The 15683-nt window shown below is 49.1% G+C and overlaps 1 protein-coding gene across 1 annotated transcript in view; it reads right to left on the bottom strand.

The window, feature by feature from the left end:
- Positions 1-282: 282 nt before the first annotated feature.
- Positions 283-15683, bottom strand: part of RPS24 (ribosomal protein S24) — a 367458-nt gene continuing 352057 nt past the window's right edge. Inside the window, exon 5 of the mRNA XM_073240742.1 lies at positions 283-295. Coding sequence (XP_073096843.1) covers positions 290-295 — 6 coding nt within the window. The 3' untranslated portion in view covers positions 283-289. The remainder of the gene's footprint in view (positions 296-15683) is intronic.

The raw sequence follows: 15683 nt of genomic DNA on the forward strand, positions 1-15683 counted from the left end.
GCATGACCAGATCTGTGGCTCATGTTTGTAGAGCACTTCACATGCACAAACCACTTGCAAACACATTTTCATTTAACCCTCAAAGAACCAGGTGATGGAAAAGCAATAACTTCATTTCACAGATGAGGCTGCCAAGACCAGAAAGGTTAAGTGATGTGCACAGCAGGCAGACTCTCTGAGCCTGTTCATATCTTCCTCTCTTTTCAATCTATTGCCCTGCCCACCTCTTTGGGGGACCCCCCAATCATACAACCCATTCTGAACTTTTCAGGGAGAAAACCATGCCAGCTCACTTTCTCTACCCTACCCTGCAGAATTATCCCAGCGGCCTGTGGGGTATGAATTGCCCTTTCTGAGCAGGGTGCTCTTACCATGAGCCCATGTCCCAGCCCCACAGCCCATCATAGAGACAGATGGCCACTGATGGGCCAGGCAGTAGGTGCTGCCCCAGACCTTCTGCACCTTATGCTGATGAGAACTTCACAGATTTCATGCAACCTGCCATTGTTTAGAAAGGAGCCTGTCTCAGAGCCCTCTATGAGTCAGCTTGTCAGCTTTTCTACCAACTGGGAAAATACCCCCTGGACAGCCAGGACAAGGCACCAATGGCAGCCAAGCTTGAGTCTGGAGAGAATGTGAACCCACCTCGGTTGCTCTCCCTTCATGCCCAAGGAGCGCGACCACACTGGGTGATCATTTGTTCAATTGAAATCCTGTTCACCAGGATCCCATGGGGATCTGGATGCCCAGGGAGAGCCCAGTCTGGAAGGAGGAAATGCTCTGTCTGGTAGCCACAAAACCAGGGAGCATGTTTAAGCCAGGCAATGTCCCCGGGCAGCGTCCCCCATGTGCCACTGAAAACATCCAGCCCTCCAGTGTTAGGTGAAGAGAGAAGCCGATTCTGTGGATGACTGGTTTACAGATCATAAAGAGTTGAATAAACTAAACAGGTGACTGCAGGACTTTCCAGAGGCTTTAAAATGCTAATGTGCTTCCCAGATCTCCAAGAGAAGAAAAACGTGTGATGTTTTCTACATGCGCTGTTTTTCAGAGGATTTCAAAACCACAACATCTGTGGGATAAACACTGCTACAAGTCCTCTGAGGAGGAAGAAAGCAGGAAGAGCTATGTGGGGAGGTGACCTTTAAATTAGCACTTAATTGATGGTGCCAGGGCAGGTAAATAAGAAAAAGACATATATTACCAAATGAGGATTCTGTGTTTGCCAAAATGTGGCATTAAAAATGCACAGGCTATGTTCGGGGAGTAAGGATACCCCAGAACACATCCTCCTACAGGCTGGCATCCCTAGAGTAGCCCCATTTTTTATTTGGTTTGCTGTCTGGCTTCCCAGTAAGATTTTATTTTACCAAAGTGTTCTGCTGCAGAAGGGGACATATGTTGTTTTTCCTGCCTTGCATCTATTCTCCCTGCTTCTGGTAATAGATCCTCAATTTTCTTTGGGGAACATACCCTCTTCTGCTCCCACTCCGTGTGACTCCGGGGCATTCCAAGCCCCAAGCTTCTGGCCCTGCCAGTCATTATATTACACCTCTGATACCATCCCATCCTACACCCACTATTGTGATTGGCAGATGACTCAGTGGTCTAATGAGACTCAACCCAGGACTTCTGGATTTGTGAAGGAGGCTCACTTACTGCCTGGGGTTCCTAAACTGGAGGCCATCTCTGCAACCTCATGGGGAGAGCTTGTCTAAAAATGAAACCTTCGCAAAGGCAAGCAGAGCCTAGAGATAGAGTGAAACAGAACTCTGCCAACATATTATGGATCCCCACTCCCAGCCATGCCTGAAGCTGACTGTACCTCTGGGACCTGGACTTTCTAGTTACTTGAAATAATAAATTACCTTGTTTCTGAAGCTAACTTGAGTTACGATTCTGTCACTTGCAACTGACAGAATTAACAATTGTTGAAACCTGTACAGATTTTTGTTCTATTAAGCCAATTGTCCTTCACACACATTATTCATTTAGTCATTCAAAATAAGATAAATTAGGCACATATCATGGACATGTAACCTGTACAGGTAAGGCCTCCACATATAGCCTTCACGACCCAAATTGTGCACTTCACAACCCAAGGGGTTACCTTTCACATGGCAGCAACCTGGGGCCATGGGGATACAAGAAGATACAAATCACCCACAAACCAGAAGGGTCATTGTCTCACCAGTACCTACTGTCCCTGCCACTCTCTGGAATGACAACAATCTTCCTTCTCTCCCTATGGAAATCCTTCCCATTCTTCAAAGCCGAACGACAGCTGCTGCCTCCTCCAAGAAGCCCTGCCTGATTGCCTCACGGGCCCCCAAGTGGTGACTATGGAAGAGAACAGAGGGGAGGAAAGGTACATCAAGAATGAAGAAATGGCCTGGGAACCTGAAATCCAAGCTCAGCAAGTGCAGCCTATCTTTCTCAGTACTTTCGCCCAAGGGCTGAGATGGGGGGAACAGGTTCTGAGCACTTTCATGAGATGACTCACAGAGTGCCTCCCTGACACTCCAGAGTGCCGCCCTCACCTGGGGAAGGACAACGACGCTCTTGTCTATGCTTCCAGAGTGACAGGGAGGCTCTCTGTCACCTGCACCTCCCAAAGCCAGGCAATCATCAATTCTAAATGCAGTGCCTACAGTCGCAACCCAGATGGCAGCTAACCCCCAGGGCATCAGGCTGCATTCTTCTCATTTCTGCCTGGTTTTCCCATGGTTGGGGGAGGGAGGATGACCTGTGGGGAAATGAGATGTTACATCTTGCCTCGCATTCTCCCACACGTTGCAGTCCACAGGGACTCCCACCAACCTACATTCCCACTAGGACCCCTCCTCCCATCCAGGCTCACCACCTTGCTTCTGAGCAAAAAGGAAACACAGGCGGGGTTTCTAGTCCATGGGACTTGTTGCTTCCTTTCCCCCACCATTTGGATACAAGATGTCCAGTCCAGAGCATGTTCTAAAGTCTCCCAGACTCCCTGATGTCTGCATTTGCATGGAATCCAATCTTCAACACCCCCTCCCTGCTCCCAGTCCAGCCCTTTCTTCAAACCCCCAATCTAGGTAAATAGAGAATAGCCCTCATTAACATTTCATAGATGTATTAGGCTCTTTTCCATTGTATAAAACATAATACAAAAGGCAGTCTAAAAAGAAACAAAATGCCCTTCTTGTGTGTTATTTACAGCAGGCCTCTTCTAATCTAATCATCTTTCTCCTCCCTGTCCATCCCCCTGCCAGTGCACTGCAACTTTGCAGGCGTTTTGTAAAAATAAACACGTTGTTCCTGCAGCCGGCTCCTTCCCTTGCAGGCCTGGGCATAAATAATTTATCTGAAAGCTGATTTGGTTGGCTACGCTTCCATAATTGAAGGCCATCCCCCACAGTTTATTGGTGAGCATGGGGCCCAGCCACTCAGCGCCCTGACCCCAGATGGAGCAATTCAAAGGCCCACTGCAGCCCCTTCAAAGCCCGGGAAGGCCCTGCTCATTGATGTTCGCTCCGCCCCGCCTCCCTCTGCAGCAGGCCAGCCCCCAGCAGCCCTCAATCTGTCAGGAGGCTGAGCTGCCGGGCTCCTCCCCAGCTGAACATCCTCAGCTGGCTGCAGGCCTTCCCACGTTGTGGCCTCCTGCCACCCACAGTGCAGCCCTGCCTCTGCACTGGCCTGCCTGCATGGTACCCTCTGTGGCCAGCATGATCCGGGATGCCTCCCTGAGGCTGGCTGTGAGTGAGTCCTGGAGCACCTCATCTGAAACATGGAGGGGAGACTGGAGTAAAGCCATCTAGGCACTGAACTCATGGCCTCGAGTCTTTACTGGGCCCTGTGTGGCTTGCCAATGCCCCTAATTTCCCTCTTGGCTCATGGACCATTGCCCCTGCAAACTGTCACACCCCTTTGCCCCTCCTCACTTAGGGAAGGGCCCTGCTGACCTTAGGAACTTGCACACCAACCTCCAGCATGCTACACTGTGAACTGTCTATGCTCCCAGCTAAGGACAACTCCTCCATTTGCCTGCCCAGCCCTAGCCCATCTTGCCTTTCTCAAGGACGACACCCCAGCAGTGTCCCCTTATTAACCCATGCCTCTCTCACCTTGAATTTCACATAGCATGGTGGTTAAAGCACAGCCTTGGAGACATACCACTGAGGTTCAAATCTTGGCTCTGCCTCTACATTGCTGTGTGACCTTGGGCAAGTTAATTAATCTCTCTGTGCCACAGAGTCCTCCTCTGCAAATTGACAAGAGGATATAGTAACAATCTCACAGGGCTGGTGGTAGTTTACATGAGTTAATATGTATGAGACACACTCAGAACTGTGTTTGTCCACAGAAAGTGTTACATAAATGCTTACTATCAATATTATGTTAAAAATACAAGTTCTTTACCCTACTTCCCCCTTCAGCCGACATCCCAGTTTTGCTGCTATTCATTTTTAGCAAAACTCCCACAACCGTTCTCTCATTCCCCCTTGAAGTCCCTCGGACCAGGCTTTCCCACCCCCACCTCCCACCCCTATGACTCCAAAGTAGTTCTTATCTTGGCCACAGGAGATCATCCCCTTGCTCAACCAGATGCTTACTTCTGAGTCCTCCCTGTACAGAGCTCGCACAGGGGGAGTAGTCTCCTCTCCAAACATGTTCTTCACTTACTGGGTACACCCCTCGCTCCTGCTCCTCCTCTCTAGCTTTGCGTTCTCAGCCTCCTACACGGATCCTCCCCATGTCCCTGACCTCTCAGTGTCAGGCACCATGAAGGCCGGATGCCAAGGCTTCTTCACTGCCTGCGGAGCACTGTCCGGTGGAAACAGGACGGGAACCACTGGCATGACTTTAACCTGCCTGGAAGCTACCTTAGAGAAGACAGAACAGGTGAAATTAATTGTAATAATATATTTCATCTAATTCACCATAGCCAAAATACTGTCATTTCAACAAGTAAGCAATATAGAAATTATCAGTTGGGTATTTTACATTTTTTGTTCTACATCTTCAAAATCTGGTGTGTCTATGACCCTCTTGGCATGGCTCTGTTTGGACTAGCCACATTTCAAGAGCTCAACAGATGGGGTTAGTGGCCACCAGACTGGGCAGCACAGCCCTGGAGGACCTATTCTTACAACAAGAGCGCCCCTGGCACTGCCGGGACCCAGACATCCTTTTCACCAGCCTAGACTTCTCCCTCCAACTCCAGGTCCTTGTATGCACTTCACATCCAAGACCCTTCGCGAAGACACTTCACATTTAAAGGGTCCAAAAAGCACTCCTTGGAAGACTCCAGGACCACCCTGACTCCCCTTGGGTCCCTCAAAGCCCATGTCTGATCCTTCACCAGACCCTGTGGGCTCCACCTTAAACTCGGCCCAAGTCCCAGCCTTGAAGCCCTCTGTCCTCCACTCTGTCCATTCTCCCCCGGAGTGACCGCCTCCTGCCCCACCACCCTGCTTCCACCCTGGGCCCTCAGTCCACCCCCACCCTGAGCCAAGGACCATTTTAGAATAGAAGTAGATGCTGCGACTGCTCCGCTCAGACCTCCCATGGCTTCCCCAACTCCCTCAGAACATGAGTGAAGGCCCCGCCGCCCCTCTCGCCTGGCCCACTCCCCTACCCCTTTCCTGGGACATGGACATGCCAGCCTTACTGCCAGGCCAAGGTCATGGCACCGGTCCTTTTCCCTGCTACAGGGCTTTCCTCCCAGACATCTGCGCAGCTTCCTCCCCTCTGTATCAGACACCGCTCAGACACCATCATTTCCCCGTGTCCATCCTTGTCCACACTGCATGAAACCACAAACCCAGCCCCCACGAGATACTCCCCGCTCCCCTCCGCTGCATTCTTTTTTTTTTTGTCACAGCATTAATCACCAGCTCATACACTGTAGGCTTTGTTTGTTACCCCCCCTATTCAAATAGAAGCCCTGTGGAGGCAGGTCTGTTTTGTCACTGCTGTTTTACCTTGCACAGAATAGTCATCAGTACGTACAATGTGCTTGATAAATTTTGTTGAATAAACAAATGAGTGAATGCTTGGGAAGACAAAGGGATGGGGGGAGAATGAGTCAAAGGCCTTTTCACCACTGGACATTGGATCACAAGCTATCTTCACGCCACATGTAGAGTACAACTTCCCGCAGATGCCTTGAGAGTCCAGTCAGCATCCTCAGAGAAGTAGCTGATGAATACACCCCTGAGGGGCCCATCCGTGCTCTGTGCAGCCCACTCTGCTGCCTGGAAGAATGGCGATAACTGTGACCACCAGCGCCAACAGAAAGCTTACTGGTGACTAAGCACTTCCCATACTCCACCTTACTTGAATCCTTACAACAATCTCTCATGCCCCAGGCCAGAACCAGGAGGAGTCTGAGCCACCCCCCAATCCCATGCTCCCCCAGAGCGAGGGGTCTGGGGTCATCTCATGCCCTCCTGCCCAGCCTCTGCCCTGTTCCTTGGCTGGCAGCCACATAAAGGGAGCAGTAAGTGAGCCCTCTTTGCTCCTTCTCAGGCCTCCCAGAATCCCAGCCAGCGTGCCTTGAGTCCCACTTAGTCCTTGCTACTCCATGCCCTTCCCTGGAGGGCAGACCCTATCTTTGGTCTTCTGGTTGCATCTAGGGATTTGGTTTGAACTTAAGCTAAGCCCCACCCCTTTCACCTTCATTTCAGAATCAGAACCTGGTTTCTAGTCTCATTTTGACATTTTTCACACATGGAGGTGTACTTCCCACACCTCCCCACAAGGAATGACTCTTGTCCCAGCTGCTGGGAATGCAGCCCTCCACTGCCTGAGCTTCAGAGAGTTGCCTTGCGCAATGTCACAACTTCCCTGGATGACTCACACCCAGTGACTGATGGGAGGAAGGTGTAGAAGGCTGGCTGGGTGAGCCCACACAGATGACTCTGGTGTACATCTGAGCCCAGTGCTCCATGTTGTCAGCCAAGACTGTCATCTAACTGTACACAATTTGACGTCTCCTCTACCCTGGCCTGCCTCTTTTCTCCCCTCTGGCAGGTACTTGTAGCAAACACACTCTAATATACATCCTGCACAATAAACCCCTTCTCAGAGACTGCTTCCTATGGAACCCAACCTGCCTTGCCCACCCCTAACCACTTATGACTCACAAATTCTCCTGGACAAAGTGGTAGAACAGTGAGCCTTTCTCTCTGGCCCCGGGGGTACAGGACAGCCAGGCCCTGCAACCCACACGATTAACTCCTGGCTCCGGCCCCCTCCTCCTCCCAGAGCCCACACAGGCTAAGAGCTTCAGAAGCAATGATTAGTGAAGCACCCTAAAGCCTGTCCCTTTGGCTTTGCCATTGTTAAAAATTCAAGGACCGTGACACCAAGGTCCATGGACACTGGGGGCCCAGACATAAGAAGCTGCAGTCACTCTGCTCCAGGAACAACTGGCCCAAGCCCTGGCCAGCCCCTCTTCCTCTTTGCTCCCTTTTACCTAGACAAGAGGTATCACCTGACCCATGGACTTTGCAGCTTGGCCAACCAAGACTGAGAGACCACAGTAAATTTGCATTTCTAATGAGTGTCCCCTCCTGCTGGAGGAGAGGCTTCCAGTAAAAGGATCAGCTAAGACCAGCCTGAGTAATTGCATCTGGAAGTCTGTCCGGCCTTCTCAATTTTTTCAAGAGACAGCATAAAAAACAAAGCCAGGGAAAGACAGACAGAGCCCTTGCCTCACAGAGGGTGACTTTTGCCCACCCAGCACTCCACAGAGCAGCACCACTTCCACTGAGACCAAAGGCCATGGTCTAGGAGCAACGGGCAGCTGGGCCAGGGAGCCTCAGCAAGCCAGCTCACGAGTCTTCACTGAGCATGTACCCTGGGCCAGAGGCTACTCGTGGGAGAGCGGCTACGGGAAGCAGAAGTCAGGTATCCTGGCAAAGAGCAGGGCAGAGGCCAGATTCTGGGAATCAAGGCCAGCTCCAGAGCAAAGATGAGCATGATGTATAAACCACAAAGAATAAGGGAGCTGGGGCCAGGTCAGAAGACTGAGTCATGCTGCTGTCCTTGAAAGCTCAAATCCCTGCAGACCCTATGCCCAGTGACACAAGGTCTCTGTCACTCTGCCCCAGCAACAACTGATGTGAGCCCCAGGCCACCCTGGCCAGGCCAGAAACTCTGGGCTTTGGATATCAAATGAAGTGGGACACAATTTCCCCAAGAACATGACTGCACCCTAAGAGTGTCACCTTAGGATATCCCTGTTCAGTCTTTGGCTCTCATCCACCTTCTAACACAGCAGCCAGGCTTTAAAAGTGAGAGTACCCTGTAAGCTGTGTAGAACCAAATAATTGGCCTGATTCATGGACCAGGACCCCTCAAGAGTAAAGACGTGACTCCCCACTCATAGCCCCAGCAATGAGCAGTGTTTTCTTGCAATTGAACAAACATAGCTGGACTTGCATTCACCTGCTTATTCTGGAGCATTCCTAGGATACAATGTTGGGCTGGTAGGCACTAGGACAATCTAGGCACAAATGCTGGAATATCTCTATTTCAAACAGCTTAATGATCATTGTACATGTGACCTGAGCAAGGCTGCATGAATAACTAAAATGTCAAGTGTCTTTGTTTTAGTTGCTATTCTATCAACTCTGCAGGGCTCATAAGTATGAGCCACATGCCGATTAGAACCTCTGATGGTCAAGTGTAAATGTCTTTGTTTCATAAAAATGAAAGAATGAGTTATCACTGAAACTCTCTCTAGAAGAAATAATCTTTTAAAAACTTAAATTCCATGTGTAGGAGAGGTGGACTTCAGGGGGTCCTCCCTCAGGATTGCTTCCTTGCCCTTGAACAGAACAAATCCCAGGGCATAGCTCCATAGGTCTGAACTGGAATCCCCACTGGAATCCAATCCCAGAGAGCCCAGAACATCACTCTATTTGTCAAGGCTGCAGACACACACACATACATCAAGTCTGAAAAAGGGAGGATCTCAAGAGTGATGGTGTCTGCAGGGGCTTCTGAGATAAGATGAGGAGTCTTTACGACTTCCAAAGGGAGGGAACGCTGGCTACAGTCTCCCCGGCACCAAGGATTGAAGAGGTCAGCAGTCAAGGGCCCAGGGAGACAACTGCTCTCTGAAAACCCTTCCCTGATGAGCTATGCCTCAGCTACAAAAAGACAGCCACAAATCCTGTGTTTCTAGCACAGTCCCAATTTTCATTCTCTTTCATCAAGGAAGTATATATATATATATATATACATATATATATGTGAGTGATATGTATAAACTTGTGTATATATATAGATGTGCATGTGTGTATCATTCTATTTCAAGAGAAGTATATATACACATATGTATATAGACATATAGATGTGTATGTACACATGTATACATGTGCATATATATCCATATATGTGCAAGTGTGCATATAAAATATGATTTCAGTTATAGACCTAACATCTGTGTTTTCACCAAACAAATAACAAACATTAATTCACCCACCAGGAAAATTCAGTTGTCAGGATCTGTATGGATTTTTACTTAGGAAAATAACCCTTGTCATTTTGCAGGGTGGGCACTGTCCAGAGCTGAGCAGAGGGGTGATGGGGATCACTGAGGCGTGGGAGGGATGAATCAAGGCTGTTCTTCCACTTTCTCCGGAACTGCTTTGTTCCCAGGTTTGTGAATGGGTGAGGGGTGGGGACAGGAGGTGCATGTCCCAAGATAGGGGTCCCTCAGGGGACTGAAATGCTTCAGGGACAACTTAGTCCTGTGAATCCCTGCCATGCGATGCCTATAGGGTTAGGCAGCCCTGCATACTAACCCCATCTCCTCACTCACTGGCTGTGTACCTGGGCTTCGGTTCCCCCATGTGTCCATTGAGGACAGTCACATTGACTTCATGGAGTGGTCAGATGCAGTGTGCTAATCATCAAAATGCAAGACAATTAGTGATGACACACAGATGAAGTCTAAAGGAATGAGTCAACCTACAGAGTACTGTAGGTCAATGAATGATGTAAAATTGAAATCTAGCCTTGTGCTCTCAGACCAGAGCTCTTTTTCATGTACCAGGAATTTCAAAGTAGGCTCTTGCAGATACAGTATTGGGAGTCTCTGAGTGATAATGAGAACTGTTTTACTTTAATGTTTTTGTTTCAAAAGTTTAAAAATATTAGTGAGACCCTGTTGGGATTGCATGTGGATGATCATGTTATCACCAAATAATGCCTCAGGAATTCAGAGCTTGCATGTACATTTGGGTTTAATGTCATGTTTTTGCAAAATGAAAGCCAAAAGATTTTGTGGGCTGCTGTGCAAATAAAGGTTTAGCAATTGTTCAAATAGAGAAGAGCAGAGGGAGGACTGAGTCATCAAACAGTACAGGGGGCACTGGCAGACAGGCTAAGTGCAACCAACTCTATGCTGAAGAAGGCAGAATCGGACTCACTGCTTTGTGAGCAGGAGCTGGAGGGAATGAGTGCCATCTTGGTTAGCAACAACTTGCCAGGTAGCCCTAACAGCAGGGCACATGACTGTTAACTGTCTTGCTAAATGGTACATGTTTTTATATTTTTTAAGCTATTATATTTTGGGGTGCTGTGTTAACTTGATTGACTGATCAAAAGCTTAGCTATGTGGCTAAAAGTCTGTCCATTATAACACATGAAAAATAATAAGAATGGTGATACCAATAACATTGATAATAACCCAAGGATGGCCCAGCATGCTCAAACATCAAAACAATCTAGTTGATAACAAGCAGAATTCAAAATGGGAAGACATTTTTCTATCTTTAAACTCAACACTGGTTATTTTACTTTCAGCAAAACATCATCTGGCACATTAAATTAATGCCATTAATTTGAATTTTAATGGTTTTGTAGTTTTGTTTGCCTTTAATTTGTAATTGTGTTTTGATTTTATAGCTGTGTAAGAGTGAAAAACATAAGGAATTTATATGTACTTTTATATTTGTATATATTTAAGTAACAATATGATCAAAATAGTTTTAGTCAACAGTGGGGGTCTGCAATAATTGTTTTCCCTTTAAAATGCATATATCAGCCAATTTTAAGAATCACTGAGACTGCACCATAGCAAACTGCTAAATGCACAAGAGTTCTTTGAAAAGTCCTGGATGAGGTGGGATCTCAACGTATTGTGGGATGGGCATGTGGGACACAAATCCCCCAGGAATTTAACTCTAAGCTTTTCAAAGTGCTAAGTTTGTTAGTTGTTATCTCAGATGGCTTGAGGATCCTAATAGGCTACCAACATCTTTTTAGTTTCCTTCTGCTGTTCCTTTACTAAACAATTCTAAGCAATTCCACATAATTCAGTGATAAGCCACTGAGCTCTGAGAGATTCCTAGATTGAATCACATATGACACCCTTTGCAGACATGCACTTTGCTGGAGGACTTGCCATTGTGAGGTGACATTTTCACCATTCTCCAAGGGTTGGGACCAGCCCAAACACTGAGGGCAGTGGCTGGGGATCCCTGTGCCTGACTGCTTGAGGGCACTTTCTCACTACCTGCTGTCTCCACATGCAGCTGAAGAAGCAGAGGCTCAGAAGGGCTAGGCCACTTCCCGGACCCACACGGCTAAGCGCCTGAGCGGTGTCTTGAATTTCTGTCCGTATGACTCCAGAGCCTGCACTCCTAGTCACCCCACTCCACTGCCTCCCTCTCTCCCATCAGCTGTAGGTGAAGGCAGAGGATGAAAAGAAGAAGGTGCTCAAGGAGTAGCTAATCTCCTCCATATAGGACTTCTTCTGTGTAGCAGGATAGGAGTGGGAGTCTTTAACTGAAACCCAGAAGCCAGGGGTAGCCAGAGCCCCCATATTCCAAATGAAGGTGGCCAGAAAACCTCCCTGGAGGTTTGTTGGGAAGTATCTACATAGTCTTCACTCCTCCGTCTTTATGCCTAAGCCCACATACAACCTATTTCAAGCAAAGAAAGGGAATGTGGGTGTATTAGGGCACTTTAATGTTATGCAAAGTGATATGGCCCCTGCAAGATACTGGCAGGGGCTCCAGAGAACCTCCTGTAGAAATTAGGGTATCTGGAGAAAGGGGAGACTACCACCACTTTTCCCAGTTGGAGGCTCACTGCACTGAAGAAACCCCAAGCCCACTCCCAGGCCCAGAGATTTCTGGGAGAGAGTTTATCACACAGCCCCCAAGCTTGGGATGGAGGCACCTCTGTGAGAGTAGGGACTGAGCCTGTCTCAACCAGAGAATGCAGAATGAGAGATTAACCAGAGGACGGCAAGGCAGAGGCAACTGCAGAGCCAGCACACCCGCCTTCGCTGTGGGTAGAAACGGGGGTGTCTCCAGGGTGAAGAGGAGGCCGGAAGGCAACTAGGTTCTAGCATTGTGATGGAGACCCACCCCAGAGGAGGCAGAGGACTGCTGAGGGAACATCTGCCCCCCACAACATAGCCAGCATTGGGGTGCCTGCCTAGACAGAGGCCTGGGAAGCAAGAGAGAACTTAGGCTGCACTAGTCATCTAAAAAGACAGGGACCCTTCCTCTAGCCCCCCTCTTTTGCCTGGGTCCCAGGGAAATCAGAAGCAGAAAGGTAGATGTATTTGTTTCCTAGAGTTCCCACAATAAGACCCCACAAACTGGGTTACTTAAAACAACAGAAATATATTATCTTAGAGTCCTGGAGGCTAGAAGTCCAAGGTCAGCAGGGCGTGCTCCCTCTGAGGGCTCTAGGGAGAGTCCCTCCCCTTCTGGCTTCTGGTGGTGGCTGGCACTCCTTGGCCTTCCTTGACTGGTAGACACTTCTCCCTGTGTATCTTAAGGTAATCTTCCCTCTGTGCATGTCTGTCTGTGTTCAATTTTTCCCTTTTTATAAGATAACCAGTCATGTTGGACCAGGGCCTACCCTAATGACCTCATTTTAACTTGGTTACCTCTGCAAAGACTTTATGTTCAAATAAGGTCTCACACTCTGAGGAGTAGGTGTTAGGACTTCTACATATCTTTTCCAGGGAACACAATTCAACCCATCACAGTGGACTTGAAGGAAGAGAGAACCAACAGCCCATTCCCAGGCCTCTGCAGGGCTCCATGCACCTACGGGGGCAGGCCTGAGACACAGGGAGGGAGAAACTTTGAAGTGGATGTAAAGGCAGGCTGTACATGGGCTGGACTGGACCTTTTTAATATCTGAAAGTGAAATTTGTTCTGTGTCTGGAAATGACTGGGAAGCTCTGGTAAGTGCCTGCAGTGTCATCAAGGGGAGGGGAGGGGAGGGAGATTCAGCTGGGCGTGTTTGAAAGCATCGAAGGGAGAAAAATAAAGCCATTTCCTGTTCGTACCCCATCGAGTTCAGCCCATTCAATATGTGGTTATATATACAAGAAGCAGCTAGGGACCAAGGCAGAACAATGTAATATCAACTGAATGAAACCAACTGTGGAAGAACAAAAAACCCTGCAACAAGACGGAAGCGCTAAGACAGGGAAGACAGACTCAGTGTGGGCCCTGCAGGAGACGGTCTGTGTGGGTCTTCGAGGATGCGGTAATTCTGCCCAGTGAGCAGGGAGGTGAGCCAGGTGCACAGGAGCCAGGCCCTGTGCCAGAGCTGGAGACAGCCTGGATTCCATCCCAGGAAGGTCTACAACCCTCCTAAAGAACTTTTATGTCCCCCATCCTGGGCTGCAGGTACAAATTTTATGCATGTCTGCAAGAGGCTAAAACTGTCTTCAAACACAAAATTATAATGATCAGATGTCTGTCTCAGGGATGGGAGTGTTTCCTCGAGCTGAAAGAGCGTGGCAGACAGTGCCGGAAGTGGATTATAAATAATCCACTACCACTTCGTTCCTCCCCACTGCCGAGGCTCCTGGCCCCAAGTCTCCTTCTCCTGCTTGGCAAGATCCCAGATTGGCTTTAATTAGCAGCTTTGCTTTCTCAGCCGCACACAGCCAGGTTTTCCCGCATCCAAAGACGGGCTCCTTCGGCCTCTTGTTCTGTCTTGGCTTGTGAGCGAATTGGAGGCTCTTTGGGGTCTTAGATCCCATGTCGGAAAGAATAGAAAAGTGCTACTTGCCTATCAGAAAGGAGTGTTCAGAGGGAGCTACTCCCTACAGAGAGGAGGCCCAGAGCCTGATGTTTAGCAGAGGTTCTCCACCAGGTGTTCACCTTTATTTCTGAACTCAGTGAGCCACAGGAAGTCAGTAGCAAGGTATCTTTAGATAGAGGCCCCCAAGCTAAGCACCTACATTCTGCCCTGATCAGACCCAAGCTGGAAGAAATGTGGCTTCCTTTTCCAATCCTATGTGTCAGTTCTTCCTTTCAAGTCTGCTAGGCAGCTTCAGCAAATTGGACATGTGCTGCTCACACCCACCACCCTTAAAGGTCCCACCCTCCAGCACGGGCTCCGGCTCCTCCCACCCAGGCCTCCCCATCCAAACCTAACCCCCAGGCCCCTGCTTCAAACCCAGGGTTCCCTCAGCCTTGCCAGAAAATGCCTCTCTGGGCCTCTGACCCTGGCTGCCCTGCAGACCGTGTCCTTTATTTGTTCATCCTTCCCAGGAAGAGCAACCAAGCACAGCGTGTACTGAAGGCTCTGAAGATTCCTGCCTAAGGAAACATGCCTAACCCCATCTGACTGAGTGTTTCCCAGTCTCTGACCATGGAACCCTTTGTTCCCGTAACAACTACTAATGGCCCCCAGGTAGTGTGTGGTATGTCATGGATCTCACTTTTGGAAAAAACACATGAGGGTCTGGGTGTAGCACAGCCCACCCCCCACTGACAGGGCTCTGAGTTAGGGGTAAATTGTGCCTTCTGTCTGACTCGCCTCTTCCAACCCCATGCCCTGTGAGTCCTAAGTGGCAGCTGTAAGTGAACAATTCCCTCTCACCCAGGCAGCAAACAGACTCGGGGAGATGTCAGATCGGGTGCTGAGGTAGGAGGAAGTCATGGGCTCACCCTCTGCCTTTCAGGGTCACTCCCCACTACCCGGCTTTGTCCCCTCCCTTCTCTACAAGCAGAAGGACACTGAACTGCTCCAGAAAGTGACCAATTATAAAAAAACACACAAAACCTCCCTGATAATGAGATGTAGTGGGAAAAGCATGGGGTTTGGGACCACATAGATCAGAGTCTGTCCCTCACTTTGGGTGGGTGATCTTGAACACATTGCTTCCCCTCTGAGCCTCAGGTTCCTTACCTGTAAGAGAACCATATGGGGCCTACCTGAGATTCCCTACAGGTGGGAACAAGCCCCAGGTCTGGCCCTGGAGGTGGGGCCTACAGCACTGACTCTGGATCCCATCTGGTGGCAGATCCCTTGTTATCCACCCACAGGGCATATACAATTGGCTCATCAATACTCCTCATGGGGTCTCACATAACTCAGTAACAGATTTGGTGGTACTAGAGCTTATTTGGGGCTCTAGCAGGGGTCCTGGTGACTTTGAGGAGAGTGCCATCTGTTTGCCGGGCCTGCTGAAAAGGAACAAGTCAGAGTTGCTGTGGGAACACACGTGAGTCTTTGCCAAAGGGACCACCCTCTGGGGCGCAGCCCTGGGATGGAGAGTGGAGAATCGGCTGGTTCCGAGGCCCGGCATGGTCCCGTTTTCATGCCTCTGCCTCTGCCTCTCTCTTTATACACAGAGTTTTTTCTCCAGGTATACCTGTTCTCGCCTCAGCCCTGGAGGTCTGTCTAACTGCCTGGGGAAAGAT

Source organism: Manis javanica, chromosome 7, assembly GCF_040802235.1.
Source record: "Manis javanica isolate MJ-LG chromosome 7, MJ_LKY, whole genome shotgun sequence".
NCBI lineage: Eukaryota > Metazoa > Chordata > Mammalia > Pholidota > Manidae > Manis > Manis javanica.